Source organism: Thalassophryne amazonica, chromosome 19 (assembly GCF_902500255.1).
Source record: "Thalassophryne amazonica chromosome 19, fThaAma1.1, whole genome shotgun sequence".
In the NCBI taxonomy this organism is placed as follows: Eukaryota; Metazoa; Chordata; class Actinopteri; order Batrachoidiformes; family Batrachoididae; genus Thalassophryne; species Thalassophryne amazonica.
This window is the reverse complement of record NC_047121.1, coordinates 65,904,337-65,931,729: the sequence shown is the minus strand read 5'-3', so window position 1 is coordinate 65,931,729 and position 27,393 is coordinate 65,904,337. Positions and strand designations below refer to the sequence as shown.

Genomic DNA, 27,393 nt, shown 5'->3' with positions numbered 1-27,393 from the left:
CATGACTCTGATTAATGCACTTGCATGCACGTCATTGTAATGATCCCACCTGCTGTGTTCCCAGCTGGACGCCGTGCTTTGTTCCACCGCCTGTCATGCGGTCTATGCTGGACCCTGCGTATATAAAATAATTTTTTCGCAGTGGATTAATCATTTTTTCTGCAAGTTGTCTGTTGAAAACGACTCTAATCGCTTCCTGAACCACAGTGGCTGAATGAGCTGGAGAAAGCATTTGGAGCCATTTAAAAAGGTAATTATTTGTCATGTTTACATTATCATGGCTTGGTAAAACAGTTGCATGTTCTTTCCTTCTTGTCTGCAGCTGTTATAATCATTCAGATGAGCTGTGCTCTGGTGCGAGCCGCTGACGCAACCACTCGCTCTGTTCACTTCTTTACTCCACTTGACGAGCTGCATGTAGTGTTGGAGAGCAAATTGCGCCATGTAGCACGACATTAATGTATGAAGGATATTTTGAACATTTCAAAATTCTCTTTGCACAATTGCACGCACCGGCACCCCTCTCACGTTCCGTGTACACCTGTTAAAGACAAGTTTACTCTCCTGCACAACACAGGGTGTGCAAGCACGTGAATCAAAGTCATGCACATGTCAGTGCACCTTAAGTTTGTGACAGACCCCCTTGAGGTGTAATGTACAGGCCGGGGGGGTGCCTTACCTAATGAAGAAGGATGTTGCTGCAGATGAACTCTGCCCTGATGAGGAAGATGCGGGGGCGACGGACACACTAGTGATAGATGCTGGAAGTCCAACCACACCCTGTTCCGGCTGGCTGGCACTCCTCTGTCGGCTGGGCATCAGGGTGCTGCTGGCGGTGGCGGTTATCGCAGCGAGTGGGACCGCCGAGCTGGCAACATCCCCGTCTGTGTTTTCCATCAGACCCTGAGCCTGTTAGAGAAACAGATACAAAGATAAACTGATAGCTCCTGCCCAACTTCCTTCCACTCCATTTACTTCTCCTCGACGCCCCCTGCCACAAACGGAGGGACAGCTGCCGCAGCCGGCGCTGGTTACAAGGAGTCAGCAGCATCCACAGCAGACAGCTCTGCTCAAATGCTGCACCTCTCAAGGTTGGCCTGGGATTAGCCTTATTTAATTAAATGAAACCAGTGTTTAATTAGTTTTTAAATGACTAGTAAGTTACTTTGCGCTGCTACCGTTTGGTTTATATGGTGTTTTACTCGTCATTGCAAGAGCAACATGTTATCCTGCAGCTTCAGTCATCAGCAGGTTTTATCATTTCAATAATATATGAGGCAAACATATAGAGCAAAAAGCACAACAGGCCCTCAGGGGTGAAGCCAGGAGGTCATTTTAGGAGGACGGGGGATTGTCCTGCCCAGTAGACGATGCCCGTGCAGTGTGGTAACACTGAAGCGTTTTCTGAAGCGAGTGTTTCAATTCCTCCCCTTTGCATTTTAAACGAGTGGATCATTTTCTTGACCAGCTGTTTCATTAACTGCTTCAAGCACTGCAAAATGGTGAATCTTTGCCTTAAGCAACTGATTTATTTGATTCATTTGGCAGCACAGTGGATTAGTGGTTAACACTATTGCCTCACAGCAAGAAGTTCATGGGCTTGATTCCCATCTGTGGCCTTTCTGTGGGGAGTTTGCATGTTCTCTCCGTGTTTGTGTGGGTTTGTGCTCCGGTTTCCTCCCACATTTAAGGACATACAGGTTAGGTGAACTGGAAACTTTATAATTATCCAGGTCCCCTTGCAAAAGAGGTCTTGATCTCAATGGGACTAACCTGGTTAAATAAAGGTTTTTAAAAAAAAGCCTAATTCCTGCCAGCATTATCTGTGCAATATTTCTGGAGGGGTTCAAACTGAAAGCCATCTAGTTGATCTACATATGGAGGCCCCCCCTATAAATACTGATTTACAAACACGATTCCATAAGTTCTGTATCTTGCCATGTTGATGAAAGAAAGTGACAGTGAAATGTACAGTGACAATTTTTGAAATTTTACTTTTGTGCTTCACCACAGTGGAGTTGAAATGAAACATCAAGATGTGCTTGTTGTGTAGACCCTCAACTTTAAATCTCGAATTAGAAATTACATCCATTGTTATGCACTCCTCGTTTTTACATCAGCCATACGTATGTACGTATGTCAAGTCTGGGAGTGTGTGCTGGTTCCACAACACAATGGAACTACCCTTGGTACTGCATGGCAACCCACAGGAAGATAAAGTAATTGGAAAAACTAAACATAAAGATGATTATTAACACAAATCATCACTTTTACAACCAATTTTTTTGAGAAGAGAGATTCTATTTCAAAAGAACGTGAAATTTCATCTAAAGTACACGAAAGACATTTTGGCCATATACTGTGTTTCTCTGTGCGTGACCCAGCTGCTGGTAGCAGGATACAAACCCAGGTCTACATAGTGGCAAACCAGTTGACTTGAATTACTCATGGGCTCTGAAAACATACAGCCTGAGCATAAAAATGGCAGTAAATCTTAAATGGTCAATGTTATATATGAATTGCCCTTTTAGGGATCAATAACGTTGTTTATTCTTGACTCTTGAATCTTGAATATCCTCTGTGATGATGCATAGAAGCAAAAATCACAAAAACATGTCTGTCCAAATATTTACAAACCCGTCTATATAAGATCCTTATATGCACGGAGTCAGCTGCTCCGAGCATGATTACCATTATTGAGATTATTGTCTTGCCTGGAGGACAATGACACCTTCAACAAAGAATGAATAAAATTCAAAGTATTTCCAGACTCTGAGCGTGGAACCAGTTTATCTGGCTGCAGTGATTATCTCGGGTTCATATCAGATCTGGACTGGGGGCGGACTTGGCATGTCTTAACGGGTTGGAGCAGAGGGGTTCAGCTGGAGACCTGCAGTGAGCAGAATCACTGATTGCTGATAATCCAACAGGAGACCTGCAGAGTGCACTAATTAGTTTGACCAACAGGCAGCGCTGAGGCTTCAGATGGAGTCATGATAACGACAAAAGCTTAGCCCTCAGTGGAGCTGCTGGTTTTGTCCAACAATCAATAGAGGACCATCACAAATTAAACAAATGACACTCTTATTTTCAAAAGACATCACTGTACGAGCTTCAGTGCAATTTGACAGGAGGCACAATTTGACAGGAGGCGCAATAAACACATCAGGATGTCTGCGTATTTACCACATCGGTGTTTGTCCGACATTTATGTTTGACAGCTAAAATAACAGCATTCACAACCTATTTTATAGCGTATACCTTCTTTTCACTTCCTGCCATGTGTCAGCGCAGGCAGGTGGAGCTATTTATATGGCGAGTCTGACATGTGAACGCTGCACGTCAGGCTGTGAGGATATACTTATATTCTGACATTACAATTAGAGTGCTGTCACTGCTAGTTTTGCAGGGATACGACAGTGGACATCAAACTTTTGTGCCACTAAAGCTGGAGCTCAATGTAAAACGTCCTATTTTTGAACTTCAGCCTTAATACTGAAGGAAAAAAATGACAATTTGCACCTTTTTTCAAACAAAAATAAAGGAATCAGTTCCCAGATTACGGTTACAAAACAAGCAAAGCTAAGGCTAACAAGCTAACTTTGATCAACACATATTTTTGTTGACCCGCCAATTAGCCCTATCTTGGTGCTAATGATGCTACCATATAAGAGAAGCAATACTAAAATTTCACTCAACAGAAATACTGCAGCACCAGCTTCTTTAAAGGTGTGTTCACAAAATTAACCACACAACAAGCCATATTCTTTCAGATATTTGTAATAAAACGCTCAGAAATGCCAAAAAGTCCATTTGAATAGTTCTAGTCCACAGCAGGTAGCACACACTGCTAGCGGGATCCTGACTCTGACACACAGCTGTCAAACAAAGTGTGCCCCTAATTATTTACACCTTTATGGGTTAAAATAGCTTAAACTGATTAGGTTTTTTTTATACCCGCATATAGTTGTCAAAATGGAGAAACTATCTATAGTGAGAACAACTATTTTTTGTGCCACGCTGTAAACATGATTGCTTCTGCTCTACATTTGGGAATTTTAACATGGGGCTCTATGGGGAGTGATTATCTTTCACAGTCAGCCTGAAGTGGTCATTCAGGGAAGAACAAGATTTTCCACTTCCGCACTGGCTTCGTTTTTCAGCACTGGATGTTGGGGCTTGGTTATTATGGTGTTTAAGTCATATAGGTTATGTAAGTGTGTGCCTCCAAAGTGAAATGACCAGATCCTCATGCAGCCATCAGAACATAAAAGTTAGAAATTCTGCACAGGCCAAATTTCACTTTGGCACGAAAGACGAGAGCACTTCACACGCACATGTACCCGAAACCAAAGCGAGTTCCTCATCAGACTTTGTCACTAATTGCGCCTGTGTAGTGTCACATGTACATAAAATCAAGTGGCGGCAAATTGCGGAAGCGCACAGATCCAGCTGGTCCAAAGAAGAGAAGTGATCCTCACACCCAGACACACACGCTGCAGGAATTCACAGCGTGTATATATATCCCGGTTGGTCGTGAGTATCAGGACAGCCGGGCTGCTCTCTGCAGCCTTGGACCTGCACCGGTCCTGATCCTGGCTGAAAAGTACAATCTATCCCCTGGTCAGCTAATTAGGCTGTGTCAGTGAGCCATGTGTGCTCAGCGGCTCGTTCCAGGAATCAGTAATGAGATGGCCTTCCACCCTTTAACCCTCAGCCCTCCGTAATTCTTTTGCCTTGGATTGCCACTTGGGGGGGAGAGAGAAGGAGCATCATGGAGAAAAAGGAGGAGTGATGACAAGAGACAAAACGGAGAAACAAGAGCTCTGTAGAGTGCTTCCTGTTGAGTCTGACTTCCTATCAGCACACGTTGACCTTTGACCCCAGAAGTCAAGACAGGATTGGTGCTAAAGAGAAAATAGGCTTTGTTACTCTGAGTGAGGTGAGACTCATGGAACAGCTTTATGTCTTCAGAAAAAAAATGGCGAAACATAATTTCACACATTTTAAGCTGTTCCCTAATTTTACAGAAGGGAGGAATTATCCCAGACTCTCTTTTTTTTTTCTTGTATTGTGGCGGTCTGTGGCGCACTGCCATGTGGGCCCAGCTGCACCAAAGGCAGCAGCAGCCAAGATCATCTGCTGGGCATCAAATCGGTGGCGGCGGAGCGTGCCATGGCAGGAAGCTACCAGCAGGACAATAATGCAAACCCTCGTGGGTCAAGAGCACTTGGAAATTGTAGATTAGTGCACATGTGGTTGTGGAGTTCATGGAGGAGAGAGAGACAATCAGAGATTTGGGTTTAATTCATTTGGCAATTTGAGTGGGCTTGTTTCAAGACAATAACCGTACTTGTAAGTTACAAGCACGGTTATTGTCTTATCGGGAAATACAGTGTGCAGGCAGATGGACTGCATTTCTGTGACACTTTTCTATCTGATGCACATACTCAAAGTGCTTTACATGGATGCCTCACATTCACCTTGTACACCAGAAGGAATTTAGGGATTAAGAACCTTACTCATGGGCACATTTGTGATTTTCCTTTCTGACAGGGAAGTGAATTAAGGGTCCTCTGGTAACAAACCCACAGCTCTAACCTGTAATCCATACTCTCCCAATGGTGGTGATGCAAGCAGTGTTAAAAGATGAGATTATCACATTCGGGCTATTCCACAGTGTGACGTTCTACTACGATCACCCAAGAACCACAAAAGTACAAATAAAACAGGATGGAACATTTTAATCTGGCTCGGCTCTGTACAGGCTGGCTCATAAAGTGCAGACCTGGCAACTTGGCTGGCTTATAAAGTGCAGCCCTAGTAACTGGCTGTCTTATAAAATGCAAACCTGGCAACTGGCTGGCTTATAAAGTGCAGACCTTGCAACAGGCTGGCTCATAAAGTGCAGACCTAGTAACTGGCTGTCTTATAAAATGCAGACCTGGCAACTGGCTGGCTTATAAAGTGTAGATCTGGCAACAGGCTGGCTCACAAAGAGCAGACCAGGCAACAAGCTGGCTCATAAAGTACAGACCTAGCAACTAGCTGGCTTATAAAATGCAGACCTGGCAACTGGCTAGCTTATAAAGTGCAGACCTGGCAACTGGCTGGCTTATAAAGTGCAGACCTGGCAACCTGCCCAAAAATAATAGGAAAGAGCTCAAGATGTTCAACTTTGAACAGAAATTTTTAAATGGTTCAAAAATTAGGACCTGATTTGAGCTCTGGTGGTGATGACGGCCGTAACTACTACGTATACCAAGTTTGTTCAAGATTGACAGAAGATGGATCAAGAAGTTACTATGGTGCTTCAAACCATGTCCCGATTTGCTATTTGGAAACAAACGAGAAGGAATAGCCCCATTAAATCAGCTTCTGGAGATGCCAGACCAGTGTCAACGTAGGTCCACATGCAACAAGTCTCTTTTGTGTATCCACGAGACAGAGGAGAATGCAAATGTCCAAATCAGGTGGACCAGATATTAAACAGACTTTAACCTGCCAGCTCTCAAGTCCAAATCCATGTCATGTCCAGTAGAGCTCATGAGAAAAGCACAGGTGAGGTTCAAAGGATTCGGTGACAACGAATAGGTGTGTAGATACTGTTTTTAGTGACATAAAACTGGACAAATACAAACATCCAAGAGTGAAGAAGAGCCATTTATATAAAGCAATAATAAGCGTGTCTGACTGGAGAGATGATGAGGTTTGGGACCTTCTGTGAGTAACGACTGAATCCAGTGTGCTTATAAAACCGTACGCTACCAGTCTACGAGGTCTGTTAGAAAAGTATCCGACCTTTTTTTTTTTTTTCAAAAACCTGATGGATTTGAATCACGTGTGCTTGCATGAGCAAACCTTGAACCTTCGTGTGCATGCGTGAATATTTTCACGCCTGTCGATTGCGTCATTTTCTGGTAAGCAGTCTTTGTGTGAGATGGGTATGTCACAGCATGTCCTGTGAGACTTCAACGCGAAGGTGCTTTTGCTGCGCCGTCAGCAGCAGCATGAATTTCGCCGCCACTCTTTTCATGGCCAAATCTTCTGTCACAGTGGAATGTGCCGAAAAAGTGCTGATGTCCACCTCTTCCGCAATTTCTCAGATAGTCACACGACGTCCCGCATCACCACAGCGTTCACTTTGGAAATGATCTGGTCATTTCAGCATGTTGATGGCCGACCGGAGCATGGCTCGCTCTCCACCGTTGTGCGGACGTCTTTAAACCGGTTGTACCGCTCCTTAATCTGTGTGATGCCCAGAGGATCATCATCGAAAGCCGTCTGAATCTTCCGAATGGTTTCCACCTGGCTGTCGCCCAGTTTCTGGCAAAATTTTCCTTGCAATGAAAATCCGACGAGAGCTCAACACACGTCCTCACACAAAGGCTGCTTGCCAGCAAATGACGCAATCGACAGGCGTGAAAAAATTCACGCCTGCACACGAAGGTTCAAGGTTGGCTCACGCAAGCACACATGATTCAAATCCATCAGGTTTTTGAAAAAAATAAAAAAGGACCGATACTTTTCTAACAGACCTCGTATATACACGGATTACGATATGGTTCAGGAATGTTGTTGCGGGGGGGTGTTATTATGGAGACCTATTATGAGACTTGAACCCCTGCGTGATATCCGGGGAAAACCTGCCATTGTGTAACACAAACACAGCATCACTTCACACGGAGAGACGGTGTACTGTTTTGTTTTTGGCCGTAATCACCAAAGCAGTTGGGAAAAGTGTCTTTTTTTTCTGATTCCCAGTGGAGAAGGGAAGACGAGGCAAATGGGAGATGTCATGTCGGTACGTTTTAGCGAGATTTAATGTGAATAACGAGGAGTTGAAGTTGATGGGGACAGACGAGTGACCGGGTGATAATGGGGGCTGTCCCCGGAAGTAGAATTCTTGCGTCATATGCTCTGTAATTTTAACTCTTTATCGTCCACCCTCAAACAAGGCTACAGTACCCTATGACTTTAAAATTCGATTTGTATCAGTTGGACAGTCTCCTGTTGAGCTTCAAGTGTGAAAAAAGAAGTCTGAAAAATGTCTAGACCTGATTCTCTGGACATTGTCCACAGTTCATATCAGACATCACCTCAGAGAGATGGTATCAGTTCCATCAGTTGCAGGCATGGATTTGGTCATATTCCAAGTTTGTGTGGGAGTTCCCCATCTCTACTTTGAACACTCAGCTTCTCCCCCACAAAGGAACCGAGCTGGACTTGTGAATTAAAGCTGTTACTGTCACAGTGCAACTCCCAATCCACAAGAGCCACCGTGGGCTTCTGTCCTTCTGAATGATCTCATTTTAATGAAATAAACCAGCATGGGAACATAAGACCAGACCCGCTGATGCTTTATTTGTAACTTCATGTCCTGAAGGGACATTTCTCTTTGTCCAATCGGGCCCAGCCTCAGCTGTGTGGCATTGAGCAAGTCATCCCGGCTTCAAGAGCCGCTAATTGCTTTTAGACACGTAGATGGAAAACACAAGGCAGCGCCTGTTGTCTGCGCCGGGCCGTTAGATTTGCTGCAGATTGCATACAAGCAGTTAAAAGCTTTTGATGACCTCCAATAAACCGTCTCTAAAGGCACTTGTTGACATTAAAGGCAGAAGTGAAGATGTTTCTTTAGTTTTCATGCACAAAAGGAAGAAATGCAACCACTAAAAGCCATTGCGCACAGCGGTTATCCACGCGGCTAATAGAGATACGGTAAATGATGTGTTTGATGGGAAATATCTGACTAAACGTGTCATCTGATTATTGAAATCTGTGATAAGCACTAAATCTGACAACCTAAAGGGAAGGGGATGCGCCCGACAAAATTTGCAATTTCCCATTATTTAATAAGTGCACATAAATCATGTAAATTGCACCAATGAGCTCATCTCTCAACTCAAACCAGCGCTCCCGTGGCTGCACCCTCGTGGCTCCTCAATCGCTGTACCAACCCCGCTGCATACAGACTTCAGCAATTACTTCTTCCTTCATCAAACTACAAGAATGACACTTCGATCACAACGATAAACTTGCCAAAGTTTTCCATGAGGATCCTCGTTTATATGATTAATCTCAAGATTCACCCACATCTGAGTGCAGGTGATTAAAGGAACTACAGACACAGAAGCTTTGGGTAGATTATATGATGCTTTTCTGTTTTATATCATGATGCAACATCACCATCCATCCATTTCTATCCATTTTCTAAACCCGCTTGTTCCACTAAGGGTCATAGGGGGTTAGAGCCTATCCCAGTGGAAAGACTTCATCATGCTTGGAATAAGTAATGGGTTTTCCTTCCATATTTGATACCATGTGCTGGCTCAAAAAATATGGATAGTTCACTATGTTCTGTTTTTTTAGTCCACTGACTTGTACTTCTAACAACCCTATGCCATATTGTGGGAACACATCATCATTATGGTCTTTATTGTGGTGTCAAATAATGTACAAGTACTATGGGTTCTACTATGGTACGACCGCAGCAGGAGCTTGGTTTGCATTGCGGGTAGTAAGTCAAACCTGTTTCCAGTGCACGTTGGCCTCCACCAGGGCTGCCCTTTGTCACCGGTTCTGTTCATTATTTTTATGGACAAAATTTCTAGGCGCAGCCAGGGTGTAGAGGGGGTCTGGTTTGGGAGCCACAGAATCTCGTCTCTGCTGTTTGCGGACAATGTGGTTCTGTTGGCTTCATCAAATCAGGACCTTCAGCGTGCACTGGGACGGTTTGCAGCCGAGTGTGAAGCGTCCGGGATGAAAATCAGCACCTCCAAATCCGAGGCCATGGTTCTCGACCGGAAAAAGGTGCTTTACCCTCTTCAGGTCGGTGGAGTGTCCTTGCCTCAAGTGGAGGAGTTTAAGTATCTCAGAGACTTGTTCACGAGTGAGGGATGGATGGAGCGTGAGATCGATAGACGAATCGGTGCAGCATCTGCAGTGATGCGGTCGCTGTATCGGACCTTCGTGGTGAAGAGAGAGCTGAGTAGGGGGGCAAAGCTCTCGATTTACCGATCGATCTACGTTCCGATCCTCACCTATGGTCATGAGATTTGGCTCATGAAAGAACGAGATCGCGAGTACAAGCGGCCGAGATGAGTTTCCTCCGCAGGGTGAAACTGGGCGCTCCCTTAGAGATAGGGTGAGGAGCTTGGTCACTCGGGAGGAGCTCGGAGTCGAGCCGCTGCTCCTCCACATCGAAAGGAGTCAGTTGAGGTGGCTTGGGCATCTTTTCCGGATGCCCCCTGGACGCCTCGCTGGACGCCTCGCTGGAGAGGTGTTCCGGGCACGTCCCACTGGGAGGAGGCCCCGGGGAAGACCCAGGACACGCTGGAGGGATTACATCTCTCGGCTGGCTTGGGAACGCCTTAGGGTTCCCCCGGAGGAGCTGGGGGAGGTGTGTGTGGATTGGGAGGTCTGGGCGGCTTTGCTTGAGCTGCTGACCCCGCGACCCGACTCCGGATAAAGCGGAAGAAAATGGATGGATGGATGGATGGATACTATGGGTTCTAAATACTTTCTTAGAAACTGATGAGATACAATACAATACAATGGGAATGGCCAAAATGCTGTTGTTGTCGATTCGGCTGCTCCCATTTTGTCCGTGGTCGCCACAGCGGATACAGCCAGATCCACACTTGTCAGATGCCCTTCCTGATGCAACTCCAGTGTTACCTGGAGGAAAAACACACAACCACTAGTGTTCCAAAGAGGTCTCCCATCCAAGTACTAACCAGATGCTGCACTGCTTAGCTTCTGAGATCTGACAGGATCAGGCTGACACACAGCAGACCGGCTGCGGGAATGACCAAAATAAATACATTAAAAAAATTAATTGCCTAAGATCTCGGTAACCATGAAGACAAGAGAACTAGAGACTAGAATTGGTTTTCTCTTTTATCCAATTGAACAGTTTTCCTTGAAATCATTAAAAACATCATGTTTTGATCTTGGAACCAAATGAAACAACAAAAATCCAAGATTTCTGACATCCGCCAATCTGGATCCGGATCTCCTCCAAAATTCAGTGGAGTCTTCCATGGCCTAATATCTATCTGTGGTGAAAATTTGGTGAGAATCCATGAAGTAGTTTGACTTAATTCTTCAAAGCCAATATAAAGTGAAATCTTGATCCAGAATCTGGCTACGGATCCAGATCACCTCCAACATTTAATGGAGTCTTCCATGTCCTAATATCTATCTGTGGTGAAAATGTCGTCAACATCCAAGCAGTAGTTTTCACATAATCCTGCTAACAGACAGACAAATAAATAAATGCCAGTGATTTTATTATGTCCTTGGTGGGCGTAACAACTCCATGTTATAAGAGAAAATAAACGAACAGCATCTAAAGAGTCTCAGTCAGAATCTTTTTTGCCAAGTTTGAATAATTTATCAACCAGAGCAAAAACCATGTTTTCTGGTTCCACCTCGTTAAGACTTGGCCCACTGGATGTTTCTGAGCAATTTCTGCCAAAATAAAGACTATCAAACAAATATACGGGGATAGATATGGGGAAACGATGGTTTAGACTAGACGTTAGACAGAGGGGCTTGTGATCAGAGGAACTTGGGTTTGATTCCCCATGAGACTGGAAACTCCCTAAGGTCCCTTGTGGAAAGACCTTAATCTCCAAGTTGCTCCTGGTGTTCCAGCTGAGCACCTCACATGAATGAATGGGTGAACTGTGAAGCACTTTGAGCATCAAATGGAAAAGCGCTAAAGAAATCCAGTCCATTTAACACAAGTCATTTACTTTCCAAGTGACAGAGTGAATTTTAAACTTTCTGAAAAATGAGATCAGACATTCTCGGGCTCAAGAATAAAATAAAAAAAAAAACTAATGCATTTTATGATGGTTATTTGAGCTCCTGGGATGTTTGGGATCTTTGTGATGTTGCTAAATTTGGCAATAAGTCAATGTCTCAGCACTTCCACCATTTATTTTAGATATGTGATGATGGACTGGTTGTCTGCCTGGGTGGTTGCCATCCAAGACCCATGGAAGTACTGTGGTGTTGTGGATGTGGTGAGGCACAACACCAGCACATGCTCCCAGACTTGGCTTGACTTTCAAAATTAGTAAATTATTCCAATAAAATTTATTTGGAATTACAGAACTCATGGGAAAAAATACTTTCTTGCATTTTGCACCACCAGGTGTAGAATGTCCCAGAGACGTGTATGCTTACTCATCAGAATTACATGCTGTGAGGTGGTTGTTCCAAATGCCCTTGAGGGGGGGAGGTCATCAGATTACTGTTGTGATGACCTGTGACCCCAGATCACTTAGGCTCCTTCACTACTCAGGAACAGGAAATCAACACTTCAGCTTCTCTTCAAACGTCTGATAACCTGATTGTGCTTCACCATCTGGATGTGCCCAAACATGACTGACATGTTCATTCCAGCATTACGTTTATGAATGTGTAATTCATGAATCTGAGATTAGAGCACATTAGATTAAACTGAAGTTTCACAGCAGCATTGTATAGCAGCACACAGGGTAAGAAGCACAGAGTATCAAAAGTGAAGGTGCAAAACAATCTGCAAATATAAATACATACTTAAATAAATACTTTAATCTCCAAAATGAACATAGAAATCCACAACATAACAGCAATGTGTGTGCATAGCAATGCACAAACATTGCACCAAATTAATCTGAGGAGTTGATCTGCCCTGCTGTTTAAGTTTTTCTTCGTAAGGAAGACTATCAAATGGCTTCGCCAAAATCCGGTCCACAACATTCAAATTGTCTGCCATTATGTGCAGCTTTCTACCTAGGCTAGTGTGAAGTGTGTCCGCCTGTGAGTGCTTTGTGACGTTGGAGGAGCTCAGCAGCACCCGCTGCTCGGTAGGGACAGAAACTGCGATAGAAGTCAGAAAGAGTGATAGAAGTCAGTCTCCAAACACAAGCAGCTACAAAAAAAAAAAAAAAAAAAAAAAACAGAAATAGAAGCTCGATTTGTCGCTAGTCATTTATAACAAAGAAAATGCTGCTAAGAGGATTAGGAAAGTCTCCGGTTCAACTCAGAACAGAATGAAAATGCTCCCACGGATGTTTACACCAAAAGATCGCCGATTCGCTCATTTCACTGTCAATCAAAAAGGGATTCAGCCTCAGACAGATTATCCAATCATCATGCAGAAGCTGAGCGTCCGGGCCAGCCGAGGCCCGCCCACTGCCCCATAGACCCCCAGACACGCTGAGCGTCCGATGGGCGGGACAAAGCCCAGCATTTATCCAATGACTCGTCTCGTTTCGCTGCATGCTTTGTGTCGCTACACTGTTTAAAGCGCTGTGAAGCTGCGGGTTTGAGTGAGAGGAAAGCCGCGTCGTTACCAGTGATAAGAAGCTGATTCTGAACAAAAGTTGCGCGCGTTGTAGCGCATATTTAGTCAATGACATGTACACACAACAGTATGTATTTGATCACTTATTTTTTGACATTTTCGGGGAAGCTGACCTTGCAGTCTTAGAGCAATCGCCTCTGACTTTAAGACACCTAAAGCACTTTACACTAAACGAACGAAGCATTTCGCAAATAATGACAACAAAAATTGTAATATTGGACATGCAAACCTACCTTTGTCTTGTTGTTTTTTTTTCTCGTCTTCCAACTTCTTTTTTCTTTTCTCCGCTCCAGAGGGATCATTTCTTTTCTGAGACATGATTTAGACTCACTTCGTTCCTCACGATTAGTCAAGCGGTGCATCTAAATTTGCCCAACGGTGGCAGCAGCCAACAGGAGGCATCAATTAACCTAGTATTGGTATTTTGTCAAAATTAATTAATTTTTTTCGGGTGTAATACAATTTCGTTTAAATTATTCGATATTATTTTAATTTCATGTATATATTTTCTTTTTTATCACAACGTCTCGGTGCTCTCGGGGCCCCCTGGTGGCGTGGAGGCCCTAAGCGACCGCGTAGTTGGCGTATGCCTTGGGCTGGCTCTAGGTACAAATACAGTCACCATTTCGGTCATTTAGAATGCAGTGCACTTGCAGTGCACTGACTTTTGAATATCTGATTTACTTTCACATCTGCATGTGGCCCAAATCTAGTATGAGAATATCTGATTCTATTTGCTTTTTTGTTGATTACATATGGATGGTGCATATCCGATATGTGTATATCCGATACGTGTGAGCAAAAGATCTAAGTCAGGTTCCTCGTACGCGGCTGTTTAAATGTAAAAAAAAAAAATCCTTCAACCAAACGCACTAAAAAAATCTCTTTAAAAGGACTTTCACATAACTAGATCTTCATTCTGTGTTACATTCTGCTTATTTGAACTAAAGGCTATTCGACTGCTGAGCTGTTTTAAAGTCTTAGTCCTAGTAGCTGTTTGGTAAAAACATACCGGCTTGGGTTGAGGGAGGAAGTTGTTGACCTTGGAGATGCTCCACATGCCCTCGAGGTATTGTTGTGCCTGGATGGTGACCGAGCTCAGGGTTCCCGTCAGTTGTCCTCCTGCCATTGTCACTTGAACACTGGTTTTAGGCCTTGAGGAAACTGAAGGGCTCGGCGACCAGCCCGGTACTCTGTGGCGCTCTCCCACCGGCACCACAGAGTGGGCGACAAGTTGGCCTTTGGAGGGTTGTTTCGTATGGATGCCAGAGGAAGATACAGTGACTCTAGAGGACGGAGCAGGTAGCGGTGCTGCATCTGAGCTGATGGAGAGGACAGGAAAGTGGAGCGTCTGCAGGGCCTCCTGCCTTAATTGATGGAGAGGTGTGGAGCACACCTGACAAATGCTGACACCACCTTTAAGGCTCCCGGGTGCTTGGAGCTGCTCGAACAGGAACGTTGCATATCCAGCATCCTGCAGAACAAACACAGACAAATAATTAGAAATATGTCAAAAATAAATAAATCCATGCATAGTGTATCATGGTGACTGCAGAGTGACGTTATCTCTGGTCGTGGAAGCATGTGCACTGACAACACAACAGAGTTACTTTGGATCGTTGATGGCAACCGCCCGCCCCCTTTTCCAGTTTCTGGGGTCCCCGCCACTGAGACGCCTGTCTGCTGGCTCAGGCCCAGAGGATCGTGTCACAGCTGACACTCCCTCAGCGCGAGTGATACTCCTCCCATGAGTCCTTCCAGGTAACTTTTTATTCAAAATAGTTATTCCCAAGAATCCTCTAATTTTTTGGTGGATGATTAGCGTTATGTCTTCACTTAGTTAATGTCCAAACCTCACAAGACAGCACCAGCATCCTAAATCATGGACCTTCATTCTACTGCACCGTCTGGGCTTTTTGTGAAGATCTCATGGGTGTTCTTCACATTATCAAGACTCTTTTGTGGTCTCCTGATGCAGTATGGTATCGAACGTGACTTTTAGTTGAAGGTATAATAGTCCAGTAGGCCTAATTGGTACCACTTACAGTCCAACCTCAGTATATCATGGCACGCGCAAATATATGGTGGCCATCCCAGGCGTCAGCTTTAGCCAGGCAGGGGTTAATGAAGGATTACATACATATACTAAGTGGAAGAGTGTTGACCATGTTCAATGCTTGATCTCCAAAGTAATGGCCCGGCTAGATCAACGTCCACTGAATCAGATGGCATATTACCTCATAGCAGAACTATGTCTAACAGATGATGCAAACTATTCCTGTTTAAAATCAACAAAAACCAACCAACCAACAAAATCACTGGTCAACAAAATGTTGTTTTTTTTCTTGCATGGACTTTGAGAACTGATTTAGGGTAATTTTGGGGTGCTGAATCCGAATCTCATTTCGTATTTCCTCTATCACATCACGTTTTTTTTGCAATCTGCATGTTCCATATTGATGGATTACACAAGTTGCTCATTCACTCACGAGTTTGATGCCACTAATCATGCACAAAAGCAGCTTCTTAAGCACAGTTTTTAAACCAGGTTTGTGAAATGTGTACAAAGAGCCATAATATTGTTCACGGTGCCAAAGAGGTGTGTGAGTGTGCAGCATTTGCTTCGATGCTTGATACAAGAAATATGTTTTTATATCTCAAAAATGTGATGTGATTGACAAAAACGAAGAGATTCGGATTCAGCACCACCAAATTACCCAAAATCTGTTGGAAAAACTCCATGCAAGAAAAATAGTATTGACCAGTATAATTTGACTTTTGTCATATTTTTGCTGATTTTACGACATAACTCCATAACATTCAGTCATAGCTCATTTAAACTATACCATTTTGGAATCTTTATGAACAGACAATGTGATATACTCATCAACGCGATGGCATCCATACGTGTTTATGTAGGCCATGGCATACTGAAGCTGGATTGGGAGTGTTGTTTAGTCCATTTATGAACTATTAGCAGACAGTTCCAAAGAGAAATTCTATGAAGGCTGGTTAGATTTCAGCATATTGCTGCTTGTAGAGATGGTGTCCAGTGGAGTTGTATTTTCACTTTGTGAAAGCCTTGTTCCCTAGGGTGTCTGTATCATCTTGGGAGGAATGACAAAAGAACACAACAGCTGAAGGGACAGCGGTGCCCAAAGCCAAACAATTTACATATGATAAGTGTCCCAGCATGAAAACGTAGTGAGCCAACAAATGTGAAAATAACTAGCTCCTTCAGGAAGCTGGAGGCACACGGCGCTCCCAGTGAAGTCTTCAAACCCTAAGTGAGCACAGAAGATAACTTCTTTTTTCTATTTTACGGACGCAAACATTTACACAAACACACACAGAGAACAGAGTCTCTTAAGAGGCATAAAGGGGCACTCGGCGCCCGCCCGGTGGAGTCGTGGGCTGAGACGGGAGCTCGAGGCCTATACATAAATGTTTATGATGCCTTTGCTCTGTGAACCCTCGGAGGTGATCAGGAAGAGTGAAGCAGCATGGCAACAACAATCAACTGCCCTAATGTAGTGTCACTTAATACAGATAATCCAACAGAGTCAGAAACCACAGAGACAAGCAAGGGCACTCAAATCTTCTCTTTGAGAAACAGCTCGATACCAAGACTTTTAGATGACCTTTATCTGCACACATCAATACCATCATTATTATTGTTATCAACCAAACTCTGTGCAGCCGTACTGAAAATGATAGACACTAATCATCCACCAAAAATACAGACTGATCTATATTCAGTGAATCCCTTTTCTTCTTTTATTTTATTTAATAGACATTCATGCACTATGTATTGGTGAACAATCTGCAGAAATGAAGATGTTGCTTTGGGCAGTTTTGGCAATTCTCTCCATTTAGCAAGTCAGTTAACATTCCAGTCCTCACCTGCATTCATGAGCATGTTAAGATTGCTGTTAGAAGAGGCAAAAATAAAGGCCCCCTGACACTTGCACGACTTTGATGCACACACTTGCACGCACATCGTTGTGACGATCCCACCCATTGTGTTCCCAGCTGGACGTCATGCTTTGTTCCACTGGCTGCCATGCACTGTGTGCTGGATGCTGCGTATATAAAAATAATTATTTTGTAGCCGATTAATCATTTTCTGTCCGAGTTAGCTGTTGAAAATGCCCCTAATCGCTTCCGGAATACACAAAGGAGCGCTCCAGCTGCTGCTTTTCTCGTGTGCATGGAACGAGGTGGAGAAAGCATTTGGAGCCATCTAAAAAGGTAATTATTTGTCGTGTTTACATTGTCATGGCTTGGTAAAACAGTTGCATGTTCTTTCTTTCTTGTGTGCAGCTGTAAAAGTATGTTTGTGATAGATTTAACATATTATAATCTTTCAGACAAGCTGCACTGTGATGCGGTGCACTGATGCAATCACTCGCATTGTTCACTTCTTCTTTACTTGACTTGACGAGCTCCACGTAGTGTTGGCGAGTAGATTACTCAACATTGCATGACATTTATGTGTGAAAGATTTTTTTGAACATTTCAAAATTTTCTTTGCGCAGTTGCACACACCGGCACCCCTCTCACGTTCAGTCTACACCTGTTAACGACGAGTTCACTCTCCTGCATGACACAGTGCGTGCAAGTGCACGCATCAAAGTTGTGCAAGTGTCAGTGGGCCTTAAGTTTTCTTAGAAGGGAGGATGGCGAGGAGCACTTATAGCAAGAAGAAGCTCTGAGCAGTATTTCTGCACCTTCAAAAGAAAGCACTTGAGGTGGTTCAAGCTTCTGGTCAGAACGCCCACTAAGTCCAGCAATAGCAACATCTTGAGATCCAGAATTTGGCAAAGGAGATGATTATCTGGGTAATCTCACTTCAGGCTATTGTATAGCCTGTAAAATGTCCTGTCCAGGGATGAAGACCATCTAGAGCAGGGGTGGGCAATACTGTGCCATCAAGGCAGAGGTGGGATGAAGTCACTGTCAAGTCATTCTTAAGTCATCAATCTGCAAGTTCCAAGTCAAGTCTCAAGTCAGCTTGCAAACAAATGATCATTATGACTTGAGGCTTGACTTGGGACTTCCTGATTCATGACTTGAGAGTGACTTGGTGGTGACTTTGTCCCACCTCTACCTCAAGGGACAAGTTGGTGCAGGTTTTCTTTGCAACCTGTCTCCTCAGCAGGTGGGTTTTACTGATGAGCTCTCCCCTTAAACTTCAAGTCCCAATCATCTGGCATTATGTTTTCACCCTGTCCAGGTGCCTGCACTATAAAGGAACATCTTGTCTGATTGAACCCACTCCTTGGTGGTGTATTGGGAGAGGTTAGAGGAAGGCTTATTTTCAAAATGGCTGTCATTTGTTATTCAATATAGCTGCTATGGATGCCATCTTGAATTTTCTTTCAGCGCAGTAACAAAAGAACACCTCATCTGATAGAAATTATTTCTTGGGTGTGTATTGGGGGAGAATAGAAGAAGTTTCCTTTCAAAAATGGCCACCGTCCATTATCCAATATGGCCATTACAGTCACTAACTTGACTTTAGTTTCCATGCAATAACTTAAAAACACCTATTCTCATTGGCAAATTGTCTTGGTTGTGCACAGCACATGCCCCAAGATGTGACCCAAAGTTACACATTGATCATGCTCCAATAACCATCGCTACAAAACAGAGAACCTGATCATTTGACTACTAGCAGAACAGCTGCAGTGATGGTATGCTGAAGTCAAAGCACATCTAAAAAAGAAAAGGATTTATATGTATCGTAAGAAGCTTATAACAAAAAAAGATAGACTTTGAGAAGTGGTATATACTGTATATCCCTACAGGAAGCCGACATGTGAATGATTTCTACTATTATGCTTAGAGGAAGATATTACGCATAAGACAGGACAGTTCCGCTGAAATAAGATGAAACAGGCCAATGCAAAATCACAGCCAAATGTGAAGCACAAAAAAAAAAAAACCACCACTGGCTACCATTTTCAAAGTGTGGACTGGTTTCATGTAAAGGCTTCCTAGACAAGAAATTGAAGCAAAGTCATAACCAGTCAGCTCCACCCTTCCATCACCCCTCACCCTTTACCCTCCAAACACCCCTTACCCACCTCAGGGCACTGGTAGATGGAGGAAATCAATTCCCTTCCTTCTCTCCATGCTTTGTTAGGTGTTGATTTAGGGGAGCTAATAAAAGACACACAAAGCTGCGCCCATCTGCTATTCAGTTAGGATTCTAGAGGTTAGGGAGTAGGCTTCTCCTGTAAAACTGTCTCTAAGCTTTATGCCCAGTGGAGTGAATAAAGGGTCACGACCACATAATTCATGAGGATGACGTCGGTGATGATGAGGAAGATTATGATGTTGTGGATATGAAGAAGAATGATGTGGGCATGAACAAACTGGAGGCCAGGTAGTCAGTCTTTATACTGTACAGGACAACAAACTGGACAAAAAGTGCAATAAATTTGATTTCAATTCAAATGTTTTAGTGGAGGCTCACCCTGAGAATTAGCAACACAAATTGTATTTGTAAATCTAGCATAGCTGAAACGTCGTTAACTGACGTTTCTTGTGGTGCTGCCATAGCTATCATGGTATCGGCCCTGATTAATCATTTTCTCTGCGAGCTGGCTGTTGAAAAACGACTCTAATCACTTCCTGAATCACAGAGGAGCGCTCCAGCAGCAGCCGTTCTCGCACGCACGCGCTGAACGAGGTGGAGAAAGCATTTGAGCCGTCTAACAGGGTCATTATTTGTCATGTTTACATTGTCATAGCTTGGTATAACAGTTGCGTGTTCTTTCCTTCTTGTGTTCAGCTGTAAAAGTATGTTTGTGATAGATTTAACATCTCGTAATTGTTCAGGCGAGCTGCGCGGTGATGCGGTGCGCTGACGCAATGACTCGCGCTGTTCACTTCTTACTCGACTTGATGAGCTGCACATAGTGTTGGCGAGTAGATCGCGCAATGTTGCACAACATTTATGTGTGAAAGATGTTTTGAACATTTCAAAATTCTCTTTGTCCAATTGCACCGTTAATGACAAGTTTACTCTCCTGCACAGGGCATGCAAGTGCATGCATCAAAGTCATGCAAGTGTCAGGGGGCCTTAAGGCACACCTGTGCAATAATCATGCTGTCTAATCAGCATCTTGGTATGCCACACCTGTGAGGTGGGATGGATTATCTTGGCAAAGGAGAAGTGCTCACTAACACAGATTCAGACAGATTTGTGAACAATATTTAAGAGAAATGGGTCTTTTGTGTATATAGAAAATGTTTTAGATCTTTGAGTTCAGCTCATGAAAAATTGAAGCAAAAACAAAAGTGTTGTCTTCATATTTTTGTTCAGTCCAAATTTAACACTAACTGAATCCATGCTCGCAGTTGCAAACTGAAACCGTTTTTCTTGTGCTTGAGAAGGTTTGCATAAGCAGAAAGTGGGAAAACATGAAACAAACAATGCATGAGTGCACGCAGCCCCAAAGCCATATTGTTCTTTTTATTGTCTGTATGATCTACTGCTGACAGGTGCAAGTGGGTGTGAAGAGTAGGTCTCTTTCAGAAAAGAATGTAATGTACGGCATCAACACAATGTAAATGTTCAAAGCATTCCTGCAGGCACAGAGAGGTGGTGCGACTTCAGGGTTGTCCTTCCTATAGCCGTTGTTCTGCACAACTGAGAGAGGGCGTCAGTTTTCAACAAAAGTTCAGCAGACAACTGAAACTATCGTACAAATGGTGATACAAGCACCAAAGTTGGCACACATACTTCTTAGACATTACTCTTTTGAACAAACCGACTGGCCACTTGAATTTTCAATAGGCGGCCAGGTAGGGGTCAATTGAAGAATTACACAGGGGTCAAAATTAAAAATGCTCAAATCATTTTGAAAACTACACCACATTATTTGTCTGATCGTAAAGATTCCAAAAAGGTATAGTTTGGACTATCTATGACTGAATGGTCAGGAATTATGGGGTAAAAACAGCAAAAAAAAATGGTGACAAAGGTCAATTTCAATTTGTACAGGGGTCAAAAGTTAAAGTTCCTTCAATTTTGGTAAAAAGTGAAGCAAATTATTGGTTGAGCTAATAGGATTAATGAATGAACTGGTTTTGATTGTGTTAAATGTTTGGTCTCCAAAGTAAAGGTCAAATAAGGTCAACATCCATTGGATTCTATAACATGTGACATATGTTACCCCATAACATGATAACATGGTCCAAACTATTCCTTTTTAAAACCCTGTTAACTCAACTAATAATTTGCATCATTTTTTACCAAAATTGGAGCAACTTTAACTTTTGACCCCTGTACAAACTGAAACTGACCTTTGTCACCATTTTTGCTGTTTTTACCCCATAACTCCTGATCATTCAGTCATTGATAGTCCAAACTATACCTTTTTGGAATCTTTACGATCAGACAAATAATGAGGTGTAGTTTGTAAAACAATTTGAGCATTTTTAATTTTGACCCCTGTGTAATTCTTCAATTGACCCCTACCTGGCCGCCTATTGAAAATTCAAGTGGCCAGTCGGTTTTTTTTCTCTCAAAAGAGTAATGTCTACGGAGTATTTGTGCCAACTTTGGTGCTTGTATCACCATTTGCATGATTTTGCTCCAAATATTGTCTTAGCTGCTGCACTACAAGTAAAGGTTGCAGGAGTGAGAGAGTGGAGGCTGAAACAGGAGGAAGGCTGAGGTTGTGCCCCTTAGCCTGGAGGCTTATGGATGCATGTGATGGTTTACTGCCTGACAGTGCTGATCTGTATTAAACTCTATGGACAAATGCAGTCATATGCTATAGCCTTATTATGGAAAAGGAGCACAGTGGGGGAGAAAAGTCTGCCAGTGGAATGCACCCATCACAGCCCTCTGAGAGTCAACTTTGTCTCCGTTCCTCACACTAACTGTGATGAAAACCAGGGCAGCAGCAACAGGACCAACTGACTGTCTCGGTGACATGATGGAGAGTGTCATCCCAGACAACCCATGCCCAGAGGCTGATAGAAACAAGCTCAGCCGTAACCACTTTGAATGAGGGGACAGGGAGAAAGATGTGCATGATTTCTCTCCCGTGCCTCCTCGGGGGCGCAAGGAGAACTGGGCAAAGTCACACACGGGATTGTATTCAAATCACACCTCATTACCTCGTCTCGTCGGTACACCTTTTCCCTAAGCAGACAAAGTGAATCTGCCATGTCACCGTTTCCATAGTCAGCGTCTGATATACCTCTGCTGCAAGCACTGGGCCAGATATAGCAAGCTGACTTCAATCAAGAGAAGGTCATAGTGATTTGAAATGCATGAGGCTCCTCGCTAGCCAAGAGACTTTTAGGCACGCTCCATTGAAAGTAAAATACTCTGGGAAACTATATTTTCTATTCCAGTTGAGCCCAACTGATGTTTCCCAGACATAAAAGCTCCCCACGCGCCACTGCTGCAGTGGCAGAAGAAGAAATGAAGCAAAATTGTATCAACATGCATCCGTGATGAGATAGTGAAAAGTTCAAGCACAGCCTGTGGCTTATCAGCTCATCTCTAAAATGTTTTAAAGTTGCCAGCAGTCTGCGGCATCCCGTCGAGTGTGATTTAGTTTCTTTTTTTTTTCTAACTTTAGTCAAAGTGAAATTTCAAAATCTGATGCCAAGAAGTAGGCCAGAATGTCCCGTTGATCCTCCTCGTGTGGTTTCGTGTTTTTCGTAATTGGAAACATAAGTGACAGTTTACTGAAGTTGGATTTTTTTTTGATTGGTTGGTTGGTTGGTAGTTAAATGGTAAATGGACTGCATTCATATTGCGCTTTTCCATCTGCATCAGATGCTCAAAGCGCTTTACAGTGATGCCTCACATTCACCCATTCACACAGACACACAAATACCGACATCAAACTCACTACACATCGGGAGCAACTTGGGGATTAAGAACCTTCCCCAAGGGCCCTTAGTGATTTTCCAATCAGGCTGGGGTTTGAACTGAGGATCCTCTGGTCACAAGACCTACGCTTACCCACTAGACCATCACCTCCCCAAGGTAGTTATAGATAGATGGTTCATAGATAAGGTGGTTGGTTGGTAGGAAGGTAGTAGGGCTGCACAATTAATCATATCGTAATCATAATCACAATATTGCCCTCCGTGATTATAATCATTAAACGTGCACCCCTGAAACCCCTTGAATTAAGGCTGTAAGTCAACAAGAGAAGAATATCTGAATGGTTCATTTCTGCTACGTAGCAAAATTCCAAACACCAGAACATTGTGTAAATGCCTTTGGACCTGCCTTAAATTAGAAAACCCCTACATTTACCATATTGCAATCACAGTCACAGTATTTTTCACAATAATCATGTTTTCTTGAAATCGTGCAGAACTTGTAGGTAGGGTATATATGTTACAGGCAGATGGATAGATGAATTCTATGCAAACAAGGGTTTCCTGCTCATTGTTTAGTTCGTTGTTTATTACATTTATTATTATTGTGTAGGTTTCCTGTCGGCACCCCGGTTTCCTCCCACAGTCAAAAAACATGCTTATTTACAGTCTGTTCCTTTCTCTACTCCCGACCAAGGCAACGTCTCTACATCTGGAGTTGGTCCCCGGGTGCCGGACTGTGGCTGCCCACTGCTCCTAGTGGTTGGATTGTGTATAACTGTAACTAGGATGGGTTAAATGCAGGGGACAAATTTCATTGTATGTGTGTATATGTACAATGACAATGAAGGCTCTGTTCATTCATTCACTCATTCATGAGTCAGCATCAAGTGGCCATTCAAGGAACTGCAGGTTTTGACACTTCCATGTTGGCTTCATTTTTCATCACAGGAGGTTGGGGCTTGGGTTGGACTGACACGCCAGCCAATTTCAATTTCAATTTTTCAATTTATTTTCATTCATATAGCGCCAAATCACAACAGAGTTGCTTCAAGGCGCTTCACACGAGTAAGGTCTAACCTTACTAACCCCCAGAGCAGCAACAGTAAGGAAAAACTTCCTCTGAGGAAGAAACGTCAAGCAGACCAGATTCAAAGGGGTGACCCTCTGCTTGGGCCATGCTACAGACAGAAATTACAGAACAGTTCACAAAACGACTGCAAAAACATTCGGATGTCATCTTCAAGACGTGCAGCTGAAAGCACAACTCTGATTCTCTGGTCTTATTCTACCAGCACGGAATGACTGCATTGAGCTCGTACAGCTCTGCGCTGCTTTATGTCCAACCTCTCTAAACACTGCTAGTCCTGTTTACACATTACAATGCCTAAGTACTTCCTGTGAGTGCATTTCTTGTAAAAACCAAGACCACACAGTGGCTGCTATATCTTGTTCCTTTTTAGGCTGCTTCAGCTTTCCCATCAGGATCTGACTGAGCCATCTCTGTTTACTTGGCCTGTGCAATCGTTGACACTGTTTACGTAGGTCTCAAAGGGATTGCAACTCCCCACGTCCCATAAAATGCACAGCTCCAGATCTCAGGGTGAGGACGAGAGATTCCAGCGGGCCTGCTTTCTCACAGGTAGCCCGGCTTACTCTGACAGCCAAATCGGAGAAAACGAGCACAGCTGCTGGCCTTGCCCCAGGTGAGTTCAGGGCATGAAGGCAGATTACATTCCCGGGATAAAAGGAACACATCCAATGGTGTAATCCCACTCATGGCCTCTGCTGCTTCTCAGCTATTCCCAGCACCTCCACCTCTCTGACCTGCCAGTAAACACAATTCAGATCCCCTGAAGGAACAGAGATCCTGAAGGACTCAGTGTTGTAGCACCAGCGGTAGATGGTGGATAGAGCCTATTAAATTTAACCACCGCCTGCTCACACACACAGAAGACAATGACTCAGGATGTCACACTAGTGTGTTATTTGTGGGAACACCGTCGGTAGAATGCAAAGGGAGAGGGCTCAGCAAATCACATCAAACAGATGTTTGCCACCTCTACTGACTTGACAAGCTTAAACAAACCTATAATAGGACTTTCCCCAAAACAAAGCGGCAGTATGTGCAGAAACACAAGTGCACTGTCATTACCTCCCAGATAATCCTCCCAGAGACAGAAAGTGAACAACACAAATGAAACTAGAAGGGCACTCCGTAGAGCGCATCCCTCCGCCAAGCCACATATCAATATCAAAGCATGTGGATTCACAAAAGGGCAAACTAATACATTATGCTATATTCCAGAGTTTAATTCGGATCATCACCAAATTTTAATCGATTGATCCTGGACATATTGCCCATCATTCCACCAAATTTGGTTCAAATGCATTCAAAACTTTTTGAGTTATCCTGTTAACAGACAGACAGACAGACAGACAAACGCCGGTGAAAACATAACTTCCTTGGTGGAGGTAATAAGAACAAATTTTCCAATATACCACTGCTTATTTTTGGATTCCATAGCATGAAGCAGATGAGAGTCCACAGCTCCCCCTGCACAAGATGGCAGTCTGACGCAGGTTACTTCCCCCAACCAAGGCTGGTGCTCATTCCCACTAGTCCTTGGGTCCGCTAGTCCTAGTCCTAGTATTTAGGACAGCATGTTGAAGTTGTTTTTACATTTATGGTAGGCTATATATTGCACTAAAGTAGGTTAAGTAATGCTACAATGTGTGACCATGACAAAAAAAATTTCATCTTGGTGAATTACCAGACAGCAGTACAATTAAAGGTAATTAATGGTGTATGTCAACAGAATCCTATGTTTTATTTTTGTAAACGGAACAAAACTGGACCTGGTTTGTTAGCTTTTTGAAAGTATCATAATACTGGGGAGACCTGACATTTGCCGTTTGGTGTGCTTATGTCTTTTGGGTCAAGGATGAATGTTGTGAAAATGGAAAGTTGATAGGACTAATATTTTTGGAGAAATTAGCAATATTAGACAACAACCGTGAACAATGGATATTGTGCTGCAATGCACCATGGGAGTTTTGGGTTTTAAATGCCATTGTGATTCATGTTAGTTTAACAGTGTTGTTTGTGTTATTGATTTGTTGCATTTTTGTAGTTCAATTGATTTAGTCAGTTTAGGGAAGTGTCATGTTGCTGTTACCATGAGTGAGCAGTGTAGTGCATTTGATGTCTTCCACCACCGTCTCTGTGGGTGTGTGAAAATAAAAGCACCTGCTTGCGACAGAATGCAAAAAAGACAAAAAGCTCTGCATGCATGCACAACCTCAAACATGGACAAACTGTGGACAGCTGACATTTGCTGTTTGGTATACTTATGTATTTTGGGTCAAGGATGAACGCCGCCAAGGACTATTACTTTTGGAGAAACTGCGGATATTAGCTAACAACAATGAACAATGGACGTTGATAATTACATTCTGGACTCACACATCATTCCAGCAGGGGGCTGTAAATCATCTATATATCAAAAGCATGCATGCATACTTGCGTGTGTGCATGTGTATGTGCCTAATTTTATTTACTTCAATGTAATTACATAATATAATCGTAACTACGTTAAAAATACATGGATGACACAAGAAATAGAAAACACTTAATTCCATTGTTGTCCATTTAAAAATCAAATGACAAAATAGAAGTAGAAATAAATTAATAGTAATAATAATAGTAATAATAATAATAATAATAATAATATAATCATGTGTATATGATAACAAGAACCTAAACACTTTAGAAATACATTAAGACGGTAAATTAACATTAAAAGATTACGTAATCAACAGGAAATAAAAGGGTTGAATTCTTCCTCTAAAAATTGGTTCTAAAACATTCTGGACTCACACGCCATTCCAACTTATTATAGAAACTTTGCAGAATTTATTACCTCTCTTGAAAAACGTCAGGTACTTATTTTATAAACACTACCCAATCTTGAGCCCATGGATCCCCACGGGCAACACGCTAGTTACATTTATTTGTGAACTTTAAAATCAGTTTGGGGTTGTAATATACACCATCAAATAATATAAAGACGTTAGGACCAGTGGACCCTCTCCTTTCCAGCTGGACTGGGACAATGCAGATGAAGTGTCTTGTCCAAGAACACAGACAAGTAGTGCGACTTGGAATTGAA

General features: G+C 43.1%; 1 protein-coding gene across 1 annotated transcript in view; it reads right to left on the bottom strand.

Annotated features, from left to right (window-relative positions):
• kif26ab (kinesin family member 26Ab) overlaps positions 1 to 27,393 on the bottom strand; it is a 230,483-nt gene that overhangs the window by 120,732 nt on the left and 82,358 nt on the right. Inside the window, exons 3-4 of the mRNA XM_034194848.1 lie at positions 14,373 to 14,834; positions 680 to 909 (exon numbers count right to left, since the gene is read on the bottom strand). Coding sequence (XP_034050739.1) covers positions 680 to 909; positions 14,373 to 14,834 — 692 coding nt within the window. The remainder of the gene's footprint in view (positions 1 to 679; positions 910 to 14,372; positions 14,835 to 27,393) is intronic.